We start from the raw sequence: 15,634 nt of genomic DNA on the forward strand, positions 1-15,634 counted from the left end.
CAGCGCTACATGCGACTACATGTCGGTTGCTATACTGAAATGAAGTGTGTGGACGGCAGACGGCGCTAGCCATAGACACCGGAAGCGGTTTGAGCTTTTCTCCTTGGTGTGAGCAGCTGGAGCCGGAATGGGTCAATGAGAAGCATAAACACAGGACTTATTAATGACAGTATTACAGGATCAAAATCTTTAAAGTCTCAAGTGAACGTAGGCATTTAGCCTGGGTGTCCGAAACATGAAGCGAGATGTCAGGATATTGTTATTGGGGGAACGTAAGTGCATCGTCTTTTGCAGTCTAACGTAACTGTGATGTTATGCCAAAACTTCAACTGGGTCCACACCAGCCATCGAAGATTATAGCTGCCTAGTGATGCTGAAACAAAATAAAGATGCAATAATTTTTAATTTCAAAAATAATTATACTTATCGTTTTGCATACACTTGATTCGTGGCTAGGGAGCTATTTCGCGATTAGCTAGCCTAACGTTAATTGAACCCTTTTAGCTAAACGCATGTGCTGTACCGTTAACTTAACGTTAATATCACGAGCTAGCTAACTTAAGTTATTTAAAACGTTGATAAGCTAGCTAAATTGGTCTATAATGTTTTGTCGAGCATATCTAAGATGGAGAGGTTCCTGAAGGTTGTGTGAACTTCTGACGACAATGTGCACGTTAGCTTGTCGCTAGCCAGCTGTTACACTGTAGAGGCTACAGCTATGTAGCGGTTAGCTAGCTAACTGTTACATAGTTTTATGAAACGGTGACCAGGCAGATGAGTTAAACTAACTGTTCTACCTAGCTAGCTAACTTAATGTTATTTTTGTTTATCTCCAGACGGTTATCAGTAGTTTGGTCGCTCGAACTTGTTGATAGATTAGTGACTTTAGCTAGCTAACGCGAGGGAATAATCGATATATAGTATATAATGGCTGTCAGTGTCCGCAAGCAAGCTATTCAATCGATCTAGGCTAGGTAGCTAGCTACCTGAGTAGTGTTGCTCCAGTTTCCTTGTATTATGATGGCTCATTCTCAAATAACGTTACTTGCTTCAAAATAATGTATTGTTGTGTAAATGCTATCATATAAATGTAAAATGTAAATGCGATAAGTTACTTGTTTCATTGCAAGAACTTTCGCTAGCGAGTAACATTGGGCAGATCATGTCTAGTAGGTGGCGATATCGACAAGTCGTTTATTGTGTGTTATTCTCGCCGTTGGTCATTTCAACATTAATGTTATTCTGTTTTGCGTTATTATAACACGGCAGCTACTATTATAGCCTTGGGAAGGGTGGTTTCTTAACCAGTTTTCTTGCTGTAGCTACCTGTCTGTACTAGTGAAGTTAACTTAGTTAGGCTACTTCTTCCTCATGGCTAATTGCGCTTTGGTTGTGGGATCAATTCTCTCGCAACAGGTTAAATTGTGTTGAAACCACAGAGCTTTAGTTTCGGTGTATTTAGTGACCAGTAGCTTTAACGCAGAAGTGGGCTATTATGCATTTTGATGCAGATTTCTGTTAATGGATGTTGTGTCCCCAACAACGGTTAAGTTGGTCACCCCTCATTGCTGTTTCCAGCCCTGTTGTCATTGTTAAACGTAGCATGTAGCTCCAGAGAAACCTCCTGCCTTTACAATGTATTTTAACCCTGCCCTTCATCCTTTCCTCCGTCTCACTCTAGCCAAGGTGGGAAAGACATCATTGATAATGTCTCTGGTTGGGGAGGAGTTTCCTGAACAGGTCAGTAGCCACATTACTAACACTGTTCCCTTAACAAGCCAAGCCTTTTTCCCTCTGTTTGTATCACATTGCCTGTATACTTTATGCCTGGATCACTTAATTCAAGAATGACATGCTTTTTATGGGTTACAGTATTCCTCTTGAATTGAGAAATGCTGCTACTCAACTTGCAGCTGGATGTAGGGCGTAGTCTGTAGGGCAGCCAACTGTTAATCCATATACAAATCCCCCCCCCCCCCCACGTGGACAAGATATTTTCCAGTTGTATCCTTGTCAGATGGAAAATTGAATTCATTTTCAATGGGTGTTATCTGAGCAATGCTATTTACGTTATTTCAATCCAATTTGTTAAGATCCTTTTCCATGAAGTAAGTGTTTTGTTACCTACTGTTCACATCAGTTGCAAGTGAAATAAATGCAGCAATTCATAAAAATAAACTCTTTGAAACTATTTTTCAACTATCTGATAAATATGCACAAGTCTGCACATGACTGCACAGTCATGTTCCACTCATCTGGAAGTACACACCCATCTTGGTAGTACACAATTGCTGTGCTTTTCACTGTAACCTTGCAGTCTGTAACACGTCTGTTGCAACTAGGTTCCCCCGCGTGCTGAGGAAATCACCATCCCTGCCGACGTCACTCCCGAGAAGGTGCCCACACACATTGTCGACTACTCAGGTGAGGCATTGCTTGGCAGACTGATCCGCTCACCACGCAGCAAACACAGCATGAGCGTGCTGGTGCACTCACTGAGCACTTTATTAGGTATTTATAAGACATTTTTCTTAGACTTAAGTCTTCCGCTGCTGTAGCCTATTCACTTACAGGTTTGACGCGTTGAGTGTTCAGAGATGCTCTTCTGCATACCCCTGTTGTAATGTGTGGTTATTTGCATCACTGTCACCTTCCTGTCAGCTTTGACCAGTCTGGCCTCTCTCCTCTGACCTCTCTCATTAACAATGCCTTTCTATCTGCAGAACTGCTGCTCACTGGATGTTTTTTTTTTCCTTTTCTCTATAGTCTGTTGTGTGTGACCATCCCAGGAGATCAGCTTTTTTTAAGATACTCAAACCACCCTGTCTGGCACCAACAATCATTCCACAAAGTCACTTTGATCACATTTCTTTCCCATACTGACATTTGGTCTGAAACAGCTGGACCTCTTGTCCACATGTGCATTCTTTTATGCATTGCGGCCACATGATTGGCTGATTAAATGCTTGCAATAAAGTGGTCACTGAGTGTACAGGGGCACTGTAGTGAAACTGAGGGTGTTCACATGAGCACTTGATCGGCATGCTGTCACACGGGCCTAATTCACATAATTCAAATAAAGATCTATTTGCACGCTGTCTACAGTGCTCTGTCTGTGCAGCTGTGGCAGTGTATACACTGTGGGTGTAACTGTTGTATGGGACAGTGTGTTTGTGCTGAGCCTGAGAAGTGTGCTGTTGCCTTACAGAGAGTGAGCAGACCGATGAGGTGCTGCAACAAGAAATTGTCAAGGTAAGAGTTCCTACACCTGTCAGTGAATAGCAGCTTCACAATGTGCGTGCGTACAGTAGGGTCATATTTCTAATGGTCTCATGTGTCTTGCTTTACACTGTGAATCACATCCAAGTGCACTGAGTGCTGTGAAGTAGCATTGGCGGTAGAACTGTGGAATCCCACATTTTGCCCTCAAAATCCTCAATGTTAATACTGCATCTGTGCTTATTAATCTCAACACAGGTTGGGAGCAGTCTCATGTTTTTATGTATATATTAATGGCTGTGCATTGTAATTTCTGAGTCATTGAATCTGTGTGGTCATATTTATGAATTTGTTCATGGTGCCAGATTTAGAATCGCACAATATTTTTGGAGATTGGTCAGAGGGGATTAAGTGTGGGCTTTGTGGGCCAGCTGCTGCTGTTATGTCAGTACACTAGTTACTCTGGCCCTCATGTGGCCTCCATCACTCCCTGTCCATGTTAGAACCTGCCGATTGGCCCAGCATTCAGTGTCTGGCTGCAGGGGAGATACAGGGAACAGACTAAACTACATCTCGTTTTCATACGCTGAAACATGATAAGACTTTAAATGAACTGTGAAGTGGGAGGACACAGTCAGCTTTGATAAACTGAGCAGTGACCTTTAGACATCATGAGGGCTGCAGGTATCTATGTAGGTAGAAGATTTAAATGAGTAAAATCACACAATTCTGCAAGTACAAAATGAAGCCATTTTTTCATTATTTGTACAGGTTATCCTAGTGAAAATACAAGGTCATTTGAACTAGCAGTCCTTAGACTCATTTTCTTGTACTGAGAGATTTATGACATTGAAATATCGCACCCGCTCAAGCTTTGTAACCTTGGTGGCTACTGTCTGCTTAAGTTAAAAAATAGTTTTTGATTTTTAATGCATTTGAAAAAATGTCTAAACCATGTTTTTACTTTGTTATTATGCGTTATTTAGTGTAGATTGATGGGCAAAAACGGCTATTTTATTCATTTGAAATTAAATCTACAACACAATAAAGGGTATAAAAAGTGAAGTGGTCTGAATTCTTTATGAAGCCACTGTATACTTATGTGACTGTGCTGGACAGTGTGGAACATTGAAAGGAAGCACGTGTAAATATGTAATAATGGAAAACGGCAGGTTAATCCTTTCTGTCCTGCAGGCCAACGTGGTGTGTGTGGTGTACGACGTCACTCAAGAGGAAAGCATTGATAAGGTATCTCCCACTGCCCACTCTCCTGACTGCAGGCAGGATGCAGCCTATCCAGTTCATATGTCCCATTAACTGCTCTTATCTGGTATGAAAATTTGGTTGTCATATATTATCAATTGAACACAGTGACTGAACTTTTATGAAGGCAACTAATACGGTGCTTTCCTATGCAATGATGCTATTTGTTTTATTCTTGGCAAATCAATTTAATGTGTGAACTTCCAGATCCGAACAAAATGGATCCCTTTAGTGAATGGTGGCGCAGAGAAGGGAAGCAAGTACGTACCTGGAGAATTTACTTTGCTTTACATATAAAGGGTGATTGTCCCTGTCTTTATGGTAGCTGATTATTGAGATGGGTCACATTGTGGCAGGCTTGGTTTAACATTTAGACTTCATAAAGTTTTTTTTTTCTTTTTCTGAAACTTTATCTCCAACAACAATCTAATGAACCATTTACAGTACTTTAAATAATATTAAGGTAGTGCACCTTGCTTCAAGATTGTCTTGGTAATTTGGATTTCTGGGGTTCTAAACATCTAAGCTTTCTTGATGAGGATTAGGTGAATGATTTTAGGTGAATGGAAGCTGTTAGGTCAGAATTTGCCGCTGTGAATGAGTATCCCCGGGTGCTGTGGTCCAGCAGGGTCCCGATCATCCTGGTGGGGAACAAGTCAGACCTTCGCTGTGGGAGCTCCATGGAGTCCATCCTGCCCATAATGAACCAGTTCTCAGAGATCGAGACCTGTGTGGAGGTGAGGCCTACCTCCTGCCCTCACACCATTAACTACCTGCTTCTCCTTCTCCCATTGTAAGATGTACAATAGGCACCTTCGTTTCTGAGAAACGCCCTTTCTGCTGCCTGAAAGACTTCCAATCCACCCTAGAATCCCACAGTGACCTGCACAATCATGTTTCTAGATGTGGTGATTGTGATTTCGTATTTTTATTTTGGAAATCTACTTTTAGCAAATGGCGCTCCTATCTTTTTTCTGGCAAATGAGATTTGTGGCTCGCTCTTCTGGTGGAAATCTGTTCCTTGCCTCTGCTACTGTTGGGAAAAGGAAAGTAGTTGGTCTTTACAAATAGTAGAGTTTCCATTTTGATGCTCCAGTTCTTTGTATAATGGGCACAACTGTCTAACTCATAGGTCCTTCCTCCTCTGTAGTGTTCGGCCAAGAACTTGAAAAACATCTCCGAACTGTTCTACTATGCTCAGAAAGCCGTGCTGCATCCAACTGCCCCACTCTACGACCCTGAAGACAAACAGGTGAGCTGAGAGGGTGCCTCTATTGGAGATCCTTTAGCATTCACTGTGGTACTAGAGGAAGGTATCCCACTACTGGTGCTGATGTCTGTGGTAATTTCACAGCTTCACTGCACAGTATGGTATTTGCATCTGTTGTTATTTTTTACATTTCAGCTGAGGCCCATGTGTGTTCGAGCCCTCAGTCGAATCTTCACCATCTCCGACCAAGACAATGACAGGATCCTCAGTGACAACGAACTCAACTGCTTTCAGGTGACGACGAATGCATACCTGCTGTCAGGATTAGAGCATATTTCAAAAACCTGTGAAAAGCTGTTCAGCTGCAGAATTCTCATACTTTAGGTGTCTGATACTAACCAGAGTAGCTGTTGGATTAATGGAATTGTGAGTTTCACACTCAAAGGGCAGATGAAATTCAGCATGTTCTCTTGCTTTTCTCTGGTCTTTGCCCTTCTTCAGAAATTGTGTTTTGGGAACCCGCTGGCCCCGCAGGCTCTGGAGGACGTGAAAACGGTGGTGTGGAAGAACACTAGTGACGGAGTGCAGGACAACGGCCTGACACTTAATGGTAAGAACAACACAGGGATAATACGGACATCTAGTTAATGAAAATATCTCTGGCACTATTGCCCAAAACTTTATAATAATATTAATGTTAACTGGATGTGAGTACCAGTGTGTCTGGGGCATGTTGTCCGGGCTAATATGTGACGAGTGTTAGAAGCTCTTTTCCCTGTTCCCCAGGCTTCCTGTTCCTCAACACGCTGTTCATTCAGCGGGGCCGACACGAGACCACCTGGACCATCCTGAGGAAATTTGGCTACGATGACACGTTGGAGCTGACAGATGACTACCTCCACCCTCAGTATGTCTGCACAGTCAGAACCGATCTCTTTTACTCTAACTGTTACCAGCGCTCTCTAATGGTACAGTCAGAAAAGCCCTCTTTAGTGCAACCAGTGGGGCAGTGCTTAGCACAGCCGACTCAGTTATATATGTGATTCCCCAATCCACGCAATGGCAATTTCTCAGCTGTGGTCCCTTCTCTGTCGTTTTCTCTCTCTGCTTTCTATCTGTATGAATAAACCAAAAATACAGAAGGAGGGTAGACTGTCCCAAAAACCAGAGCCCTCTCTTATAGTTTCCAGTGCTCTTAATTACGCCGTCACAGCAGACCTTCCTTACATTTACCAGCACTCTGTAATTATCCCTTTTATAGTATTCTTATTTCTAATGTCCTGAAATTACATTTCAGCAAACTGCTCCTTAGTCGTCTGCTTCAACCACATGCTCACGTGCAGCCGTTTATGCCATGTGAAAGTCCAGTGGTCTGATGTATTTAAAAAGCCTAATAGCCGATGCAGTCCAGCAGCATCCAGTGGCTGTCCTTCAGTGGCTGGAGTGATTTACATGTGTTTGTCTGTCAGGCTGCATGTTCCAGTGGGCTGCTCCACAGAGCTCAATCATCTGGGCTTCCAGTTCCTTCAGAGGCTGTTTGAAAAGTACGACGAGGTGAGTGGCGGTGGCTTAACCACACGGTTTATTTTAATTTCTCCCAGGCTTATTTTATCATAATAATGCTGCAGTGTTGGAGTAGGGCCACATGTGTGAATCCTCTGGAGTCTCAGTGAAATGTATTAAAATGCTAGGGAAAATAGAAGCACTTTTATGTTGGGTTGCTGAATTTAAAATTTTCTTCCCTCTCGGTCTCCCCCAGGACAAAGATTCAGCCCTCTCTCACGCCGAGCTGAAGAATCTTTTCAGTGTCTTTCCCAACATGCCCTTGGGTGCGGACGCGCACACGGCCGTGCCCGTCAACGAGGAAGGCTTCATAACGCTGCATGGATACATGTGTCATTGGGCGTGAGTATGACCACTGGGGCATGAGTCGCGCTCACCCGTCTCACGCTACTGTAACATATGCGTTGTTTCATGTGCTCTTTCCGACTCTACTGTGGTCTCCCCCCATCTTGGGTTCGATTGTGACGGGCTGTTCCTTTTTGACCGTCTGTATTATGGTCCTGCAGACTGACCACATACCTGGACATCCATCGCTGCCTAGAGTTCTTGGCTTACTTGGGCTACCCTGTCATTGCTGAGCAGGAGTCTCAGACTGCAGCAGTAACAGGTAAGCCATGCATGTGTGTGTCTGTGTCTGTGTGTCTGTGTGTCTGTGTGTCTGTGTGTCTGTGTGTCTGTGTGTCTGTGTGTGTGTGTGTGTGTGTGTGTGTGTGTGTATGTGCTTGCGTGCATGTATGTATGTGTGCGTGCGTGCGTATGTATGTGTGTCTGTATGTGTGTGTGTGTGTGCGTGTAGGTCTGCCAATACAGAAATGTGGCGTTTCCTTTATTTTGAGATTTCTAAGCTGAGACTGAAAGCACTGATGAAGAACTAGTCTTATCTGGTATGAAAAGAAGTAAAGGAACTGATCCTCATCGAAGGGCAGGTTCCATTGAGTAAGACGATCTGCGTTTTTCTGCAATGTCCTGCACGGTGCTGCTGGTGTTCGCAGCAGGAAAATGGCTTTGAGAGCAGATCAGTCCCTGCCACTGACACAGATCAGGGTTTCTGGGTTAAGACGGAAGCTGCAGCGCTGAGCGCTTGGGGGGGATTGAGAGAAGGTGACGTAGCAGAGCTCCCGTCAGCGCTAATGCCCTGAATGTGCAGGCAGAAACCCGCATTGAAAAGGTGAGCGGGTTAGACACAGGTGAGCGGGTTAGACACACACGTGCTGAGGTGGCGGCAGGGCATTGATCCCCCTGTGAGTAAGTATGTGTAATCCTGGCCCGGAGACGACCTTCAGCGGTGGACCAATCATAAATCCCTGCTGTAGCCAGCAGCCAAACGGCTCAGCCCAAAATTTTTTTGGCCAAGATGTAATACTGGTTTACCAGTAAAGGTCTTGTCTTTTTTCTGAGGCTTCTATTCGAAAATACTTATCACTTGAGTTTCTAAGAAAATTAGGCGGCAACTAATTTTGTCAAGAAGATTCAATAACAAACAGTACTTTCGGTTTCATAAATGAAACTTATGTTTCATAAGTGCTTTTTAATTTCAATTAAAAAATAAAACTATTTTGCTTAGCCATCATGAAATGGCTGGGATGTGATGTGCCTGTCCAGAAGACATGTGCATCATGCTAGCTTATATAGCTTACCTTTGTAAAGTAACGATCTTGCTTCTTGCATTCATTATATACAGTGCCCTCCATAATGTTTGGGACAAAGACCCATCATTTACTTATTACTCCACAATTTGAGGTTTGTCATAAAAAAAATCACATGGTTAAAGTGCACAGTTTTTGGTTTCACCAAAAAACCTTTTGGTTTCACCATGTAGAAATACAGCAGTGATTATGGGAGTCACCCCATTTCAGGGCACCATAATATTTGGGACACAGCAATGTTGTGTAAATGAAAGTAGTCAAGTTTAGTATTTTGTTGCATATCCTTTGCATGCAATGACTTCCTGATGTCTGTGACCTATCATCGTCATCATTGGTGTCTGGATATCGTATTTTCAGGTTGTCCTACAAGCAATACTAAAACTCTTTGCATTTGAACAGATCTCAATGCAAATTGGGAGGTGGGACAAGATTCAGCTGTAAATTATGCGGATACAGTATGGAACACATTTGTTGACTAAATGGCTTTAAGTCATCAAGGGTCCAAGGTATCAAATGAGCCTTAAACCATCATGCTGCTGCCAGATATGCAGTAGATATAAAAATAATTGTCTCTCCTGACATATTTTTCTGTTGAACTCAATGGAAAAAATGTTCACAAGAAACAATATTTTTGTATCTACTGCATATCTGGCAGCAGCAGGGAAGTTTGGCATGGTGAAATGTATTAAAATCCGACAATGTGCACTGTAACCACTGTTTTTTTTTTTTTTTTTTTTTTACAAATATCAAATTGTGGAGTACAGAGGCAAATAAATAAATGATGAGTCTTTGTCTCAAACATTATTGAGGGCACTGTAGCTACCGACATAGTAATATCATAAGCACAGTGGCTTATAGAAGCAAGATGCACTGTTTGCAGCCTGTAAGCATTTTTCATTTCATTACAATGTGTCTTGGCAAATAAGGCAAACCTCAGCGTCCTTCAAATCAGCAAGTCAACAACTGTTTTTATTTTTATTAGGCTGCTTCGAAAAGTAAGCAAGTAGCTATCTGTGCTAATATAGCAGCCCCAGTGAAGTGGATTTCTAATACTTTGCTAAAGAAAAAAATTATAAAAGCACCAAACCAGTGATAACGCATCTAGTGTCACATCTTTACCTATCCTTTAGTGCAAACTACACTGTTATCAATATGTTATGGGTTTATGTATTTGGAATTTGTACTTTGGTTACCATGGTTAACTTGCCCTGGTGTTTCACCGCATCTTTACACACTGGTCTGCAGCAAGTGGTGTGGTTGGGCCAGTAGGGGGAGACCTTCCTCAATGAACCCTCAATTCGTTATTTCTTTTTTTTTTGCTCCGCGCATTCACCAATAACCCAAGAAGAGGTTTTGCTGGTAGTCCTCCAGGCACAGGAAGGGGTGGGACTGTTTGTTTCATTAGGCACAATGCACACTTGGCCAGAAGGATGAGGTTTGCTTTTTGGGATGCTTTTTCTTCTCTCAGTTGTTGATGCATGGTTCAGGTTCAGCCTTTATGTTAACCCGTTTTGCGCAACTGTTAAATCTCGTTTATACTGTGGCTATGCTCAAAGTGGATGTTGTGGTGTGGCTTTCTGCAGTGACACGGGAGAAAGCCACGGACCTAGAGAAGAGGCAGACCCAGCGCACTGTGTTTCTCTGTAATGTGATTGGACCTCACGGCGCGGGCAAGACTGCCTTCCTGCAGAACTTCCTGGGCCACACTTTATCGGTAATTTACTCAGTTCATTCTGCATAGTAAATGGTTGGCATTTATATAGCACCTTTATCCAAAGAGCTGTACAATTGATGCTTCTCATTCACCCATTCATACACACACTCACACCAACGGCGATTGGCTGCCATGCAAGGCACCAACCATATACTGCCCTGGCTCTTCATTGTTTTTAACTTTCTGGGGATAAGGGGATATAAAACTATCCACAATAGTTGAAAATCTAGTCTCTTCCTGATAATTGGTACCAGAAGTGACGCTAGATTTATTATAGTGTTTCTGTACAAAGACTGTCAATCAAGGGAATCTACTGAATATTGATGAGTCGACATGTCTCCATCTTCAGAGATCTAGGTATAATTTGATAAACAATTAAATTAGGTAATTATGAGAATTCCTCTTCTCCATAAAATTTGGAGAAGCTTTATCATTGCAATGCACAAAAATATTGTAGGTCCACAATGTCTTTAGCTTAGTTTTCGTTCTAGCTCAGCTGTAGGTGGCAGCAATGTGCCATGCTTTGTTTGTTTGTTGGTTTGTTTTCACAACAGTGTAAAACTTTGGATAATGTATTCATGTATTTATGAGGCATGGTATTCTTTTGCTTTTTTGAGTCACATTTCCTGGTTTTGCTGGGCACAAAAACATTTCAGCAAAAATCGGAAGCAGACCTCCAAGCCTGTTCACATCCAGGTTCAGGTGATGTGATGACAAAAGGCAAGAAATATCAAAACGCCTCTTGCCTTCAAAGAATAGCCTTGGGTATCACAACTGAGTTAAATAAATAATTTAAAAAATTTTAAAACCCAGGCATGCTTATCTCAGCACCAAACTCGGAAAAGTGAAATGACTTCATTTTCATGTTATCATTTTAGGAACCACGTAGTCATTCTGGTGCCTTGTCCTACTATGCCATAAACACTGTTCAAGTCAACAACCAGGAGAAGTTTCTGATCGTGAGTATTGTCGTGCAGCATGATAGTAAAGTGTGATGGCTTCCCTGGCCCATGTGGAATCCCAGATATCACCTCAGGCTCTCCCCCTGTCTGTCTCGTCAGCTCTACGAGGTGGACGTGGACACAGAGTTCCTCAAGGTCTCTGGTACAGCATGCGATGTGGCCTGTCTCATGTATGATGTTAGTGATCCCACGTCCTTCAGCTACTGTGCCAGCGCCTACAAGGTGAGCCTTTAAGGGTGGGAACGGTCTACAGTGAGAAGGGCTGCCCATGCGGCAAGGGGGTTTAGGTCCAAAAGCAGCTCCATCCATATGTCAATAATGTGTTCCTTGAAAATGTGATGTTAATTGAAGCCAATGAGACGTGGGCATTGATCATGATTGAAATGTGTCAATATGCACACATGCGTAAATAGACTGATCAGACCCCTTCACTTTATTTCATAAAACTCACCATTTTATTTAATTTAGGAGTTGATTTTGATATGCTTATAACACCTAAAAGGCACACATTCCCTCATATTGCTGTAGCTTCTGACCATTCATAGTATTGCAGCCAAGCACTTTGACCAAAATATAGATAAGTTTGGATAGTGTATATATTAAGGGACGGGGTTCTTTTATTTTCTTCAGTTTCCTGTGAATTGACCTGTGGTATGACATGGAGTACAAAACGAGTAGCATTTAGGCAAAGAGTACGAGCGATAGACACTTACCACAGGTATGCTCCGGTCTTGCTACAGCATGACCTTCGTTACATAGGGAGAGGCTTGTCAATTATTTTACCACCTGCCATGCAGTAGACATGAAAGATTAATTTGCAAAATGCTTGCAGAGTATTGCATTTAAGCATCCCTTTGGATGACGGGAGAATACTGAGACTCTAGGCTTAATCAGACCAGCAGCCTATTAATGAACACATTCCACCGCCTTGCATTATTAATCCACCCAGCTGTCTGAAGCCTGGTTTCCTTGCTTTCCCCCCGTTCTGCCTGCAGCAGCATTATATGGACAGCAGCATTCCCTGTGTGGTGGTGGCCTCCAAGGCAGACCTCCCTGAGCAGAGGCAACAGCACGGGATCTCCCCTTCAGAGTTCTGCTACAAGCATGGGCTGCCACCCCCCTTCACCTTCTCCTGTACCGGTTTCCACCCCTCCAGCACGTCGATCTACTCCAAGCTGGCCTGGGCCGCCATGTTCCCGTAGGTCCCTCGGTTACCATCAACCCTCGTGCAGATAATTATGGCCATGCTGTTTCTTATGTTTATTTATGTTTTTGACCCGTGTCAGGCTTAATATTTAATGCCGTGTACACTCCTGAAACCATCACAGGGTCATATTGATGGATGGAAAGCATTTTGTTTGTCTTTCTTCTCTTAGCATCATGTTGAAATGTAATGGATAATTCATATTTTGGTACACAATACCATCTTTCAGTGGCTAAAATGTAAAATGCTAGCCTAACGTCTAGCTATCTGCTCATCCGTGGATACCTCTGCTTCTTTCTCTGCTTTGATAGACACCTGAATGGCGCAGACATGAGCAGCACCTCCTTCTGGCTGAGAGTGACGCTTGGGGCCGCTGTGGTGACAGTCTTGGGCTTCAGTATCTACAGAGCTCTCATCAGACAGAAATAGGCCAACAGAACCACCCACCTCCCTTTGCCCTGACAGACTGCCTGACACTCCATCCACAGACTTGGCACATAGGAAAGAGTGTGGCATACATAAGCATCATGATTGAATCCCTGTTCCTCAGAAACACTGTTAAGGCCTTAAGGCCAGGACCAGTCTGATCTTAACTTCCACCTCATGTTTCCTTACATTTCCTTCCAATAGGCTCATTGACAGATATTTGCCACCCATGACCTGACAGGTGTTAATTTCTCCCAGGTCCGCCAAAGATTCAGTACTGATGAAGTGACGATGAAACACAAGAAAGAAATGTCAAAACTCATCTCACCTCTGTAACAATTTTATGTTCTCTGTGAGCCCAGTAATTCAAGGGATAAAGATCGGTTTTGGATATGAAAAGGGACTTTTAACAAAATTCAAAATAAACAAAAAAAAAAGTAAATGGTTTGGGAGACAACTCATCAGGTATGTTGGTCTGAGCTGGTTGTCAGCTGACACCAATAATGTAAAATGAAACCCGCCATGCCCTTGGTATGACAGCGAGATAAACATCAAAGCAGCCTCAGTGTAGGCTTCCAGAGCCAAAGGTGGTGAGTCATGCATCATTCACAAGCCAAAGAGGAGCCTGACATCCAACAGTTACCATGGAGAACATGTGACCAGTGCAGTCACAGGAAACTGACCAATAGACAGCCCCTCATGGTGGCTGGGCTCTGACACCTGCTCCTGAAGCATCCTCTAAATTTTGTGTTAAGAAGAGGACCATTCTATTGAGATGTGTGTCCACGCAGCTATGGATATCAATCTACCGATCTTTGAATTTGCCAAAATAGGACCAGCATTAATCTATAATTCTATCCCTTAAATCTGGTCCAGGTTTGTTCAATTAATAACTGAATGATAATAGAAATCTAGTAATTATTTTCAGAGAGAGTGGCCGGTGTTTGGGCATATATGCTGCTATTAGTTTTTGTCCTCTTTCCGACTGTAAGGCAGGACCACAGGGCACTCACGATGAGGAATGAACAAACCGCATAATGCTTCAAAGTATCCCGGGCTGTATGTGCAATTAATAATCAACAAAGTTACAGCCTCTTGATAATAAATTGAACGCTCTTACAGAGTACCTTATAAAAGAAAGAGTAGGTGGCCTTGCGATGTTGATGTGGTTTTAACCTCTAAAGCTTAAATGCATTGACTAAAGCTAAAGCAAGCATGTTTTTAGATGTACGGCAACACCTTATACGCAACAGCATGCAATAACTTTGAAAATGGTATGAATTTGGCCTTTCGCAGTATGTGTGTGTTCAATAAGAATGGAGATACTGTATTAGCACTTGAATTGTGGGCTTTAAATCTCCACCAGGGTATTGAAGCCGTGTCTTTTTTTTTTAGTAGGACTAGGCTAATTGCCAAATTGATTGGTATTGCAACACTACTGGCATTAAACAATTCACAAAGAACCCTATGTTCTACAGAGGATAGATATACTGAACATCTTATCCTTTTGCCATTTAAACTGGTTTGTTTGCGGATTTAAATTCATACATTTTAATTAAATACATTTGCCAATATTTTCCCCACAGATATTTTTAGAAAGGCTTTTCCCTTTTTGCATCTGATGCACTTGGTATAGGACATTAATTCTAGACAAACATTAAGTCTTGCCCATCATTTTGGAATCACGCTACATGGTTTTCGAGACATATGAAGGAGGTGTGCTCAGATATTAGCCAAATTTTCATAAAAATATTTTAAATAAACTAATGCGTTTTCAGAACTGGAGATACTGTTTTGATTTATTTTGCTTGTTATAAATTAGTTAATAGAAGAGATGCATTTAGACCAATAGATTTTTTAAATATAATACATATATAATATACTATTGCTATTTATACCCAAACAAATTGACAACTCATTCAGTTTGTTGCTTAAATTGGAACTGTCTTGCCAATTAACAGTGTCAGGCCTTCGTAGTAAATGGGCTCTCAAATCAGAACACGGGTGTTGCATGTCACATTTGCAATCCAGTGGTTGCCTACTCATTGGTTCTCAACTTATTTTCCCTTCATCATAATGTATGTACAATTTGTGCCTTTATTTTATTGAAAGCAAAAATATAGCTTGAATGTTTTGATATAAATGTTTATTGATGGCAAACCTATTTATATTGCAAACTAAAATCTTAATATCATTTTAAATTTTGGTTGTATGCTGAACATAATCCCGTGGGCGGGATCTAGGCTTCGTGGAGGCGTAGGTGATCCCGACATTGTTGAGACAGTTTTCTTACAATCTCTGTTCACTCCATTACCACTGCAAGATGGCTGCCATGGCCCAGAAACAGTATTACTGATGAGGCTGCCACTCATTTTCTATGAGTGTTATCTGAAATCATCATACTCGCTCCAGTGTGAATTACATCCC

The 15,634-nt window shown here is 42.2% G+C and overlaps 1 protein-coding gene across 6 annotated transcripts; it reads left to right on the forward strand.

The window, feature by feature from the left end:
* The first annotated feature begins 36 nt into the window (after window positions 1-36).
* On the forward strand, window positions 37-14,992 carry rhot2 (ras homolog family member T2). Of its 6 annotated transcripts, none has more exons than XM_061230709.1 (19): window positions 37-272; window positions 1,682-1,740; window positions 2,343-2,424; window positions 3,209-3,252; window positions 4,414-4,467; window positions 4,690-4,742; window positions 5,108-5,219; window positions 5,633-5,734; window positions 5,888-5,986; window positions 6,194-6,302; window positions 6,479-6,599; window positions 7,162-7,246; window positions 7,452-7,597; window positions 7,762-7,862; window positions 10,485-10,615; window positions 11,494-11,574; window positions 11,677-11,799; window positions 12,573-12,775; window positions 13,093-14,992. In XM_061230709.1, the coding sequence occupies exons 1-19, from the start codon at window positions 236-238 to the stop codon at window positions 13,208-13,210; spliced, it is 1,860 nt and encodes a 619-aa protein (XP_061086693.1). In that variant the 5' UTR covers window positions 37-235; the 3' UTR covers window positions 13,211-14,992. The 6 variants fall into 6 exon arrangements, with proteins under 6 accessions (XP_061086693.1, XP_061086694.1, XP_061086697.1 ...); XM_061230710.1 differs by having other exon boundaries at window positions 5,111-5,219; XM_061230713.1 differs by lacking the exon at window positions 37-272 and adding an exon at window positions 579-643.
* Window positions 14,993-15,634: the final 642 nt, after the last annotated feature.

The sequence above is a fragment of the Conger conger genome, chromosome 2, assembly GCF_963514075.1.
Source record: "Conger conger chromosome 2, fConCon1.1, whole genome shotgun sequence".
In the NCBI taxonomy this organism is placed as follows: Eukaryota; Metazoa; Chordata; class Actinopteri; order Anguilliformes; family Congridae; genus Conger; species Conger conger.

Coding starts and splice junctions, on each gene's coding strand:
- rhot2 (XM_061230709.1), top strand. CDS start 236: ATGAAGCGAGATGTCAGGATATTGTTATTGGGGGAAC. Junction 10,616..11,493: donor TCCTGGGCCACACTTTATCG/GTAATTTACTCA, acceptor TTATCATTTTAG/GAACCACGTAGTCATTCTGG. Junction 11,800..12,572: donor ACTGTGCCAGCGCCTACAAG/GTGAGCCTTTAA, acceptor TTCTGCCTGCAG/CAGCATTATATGGACAGCAG.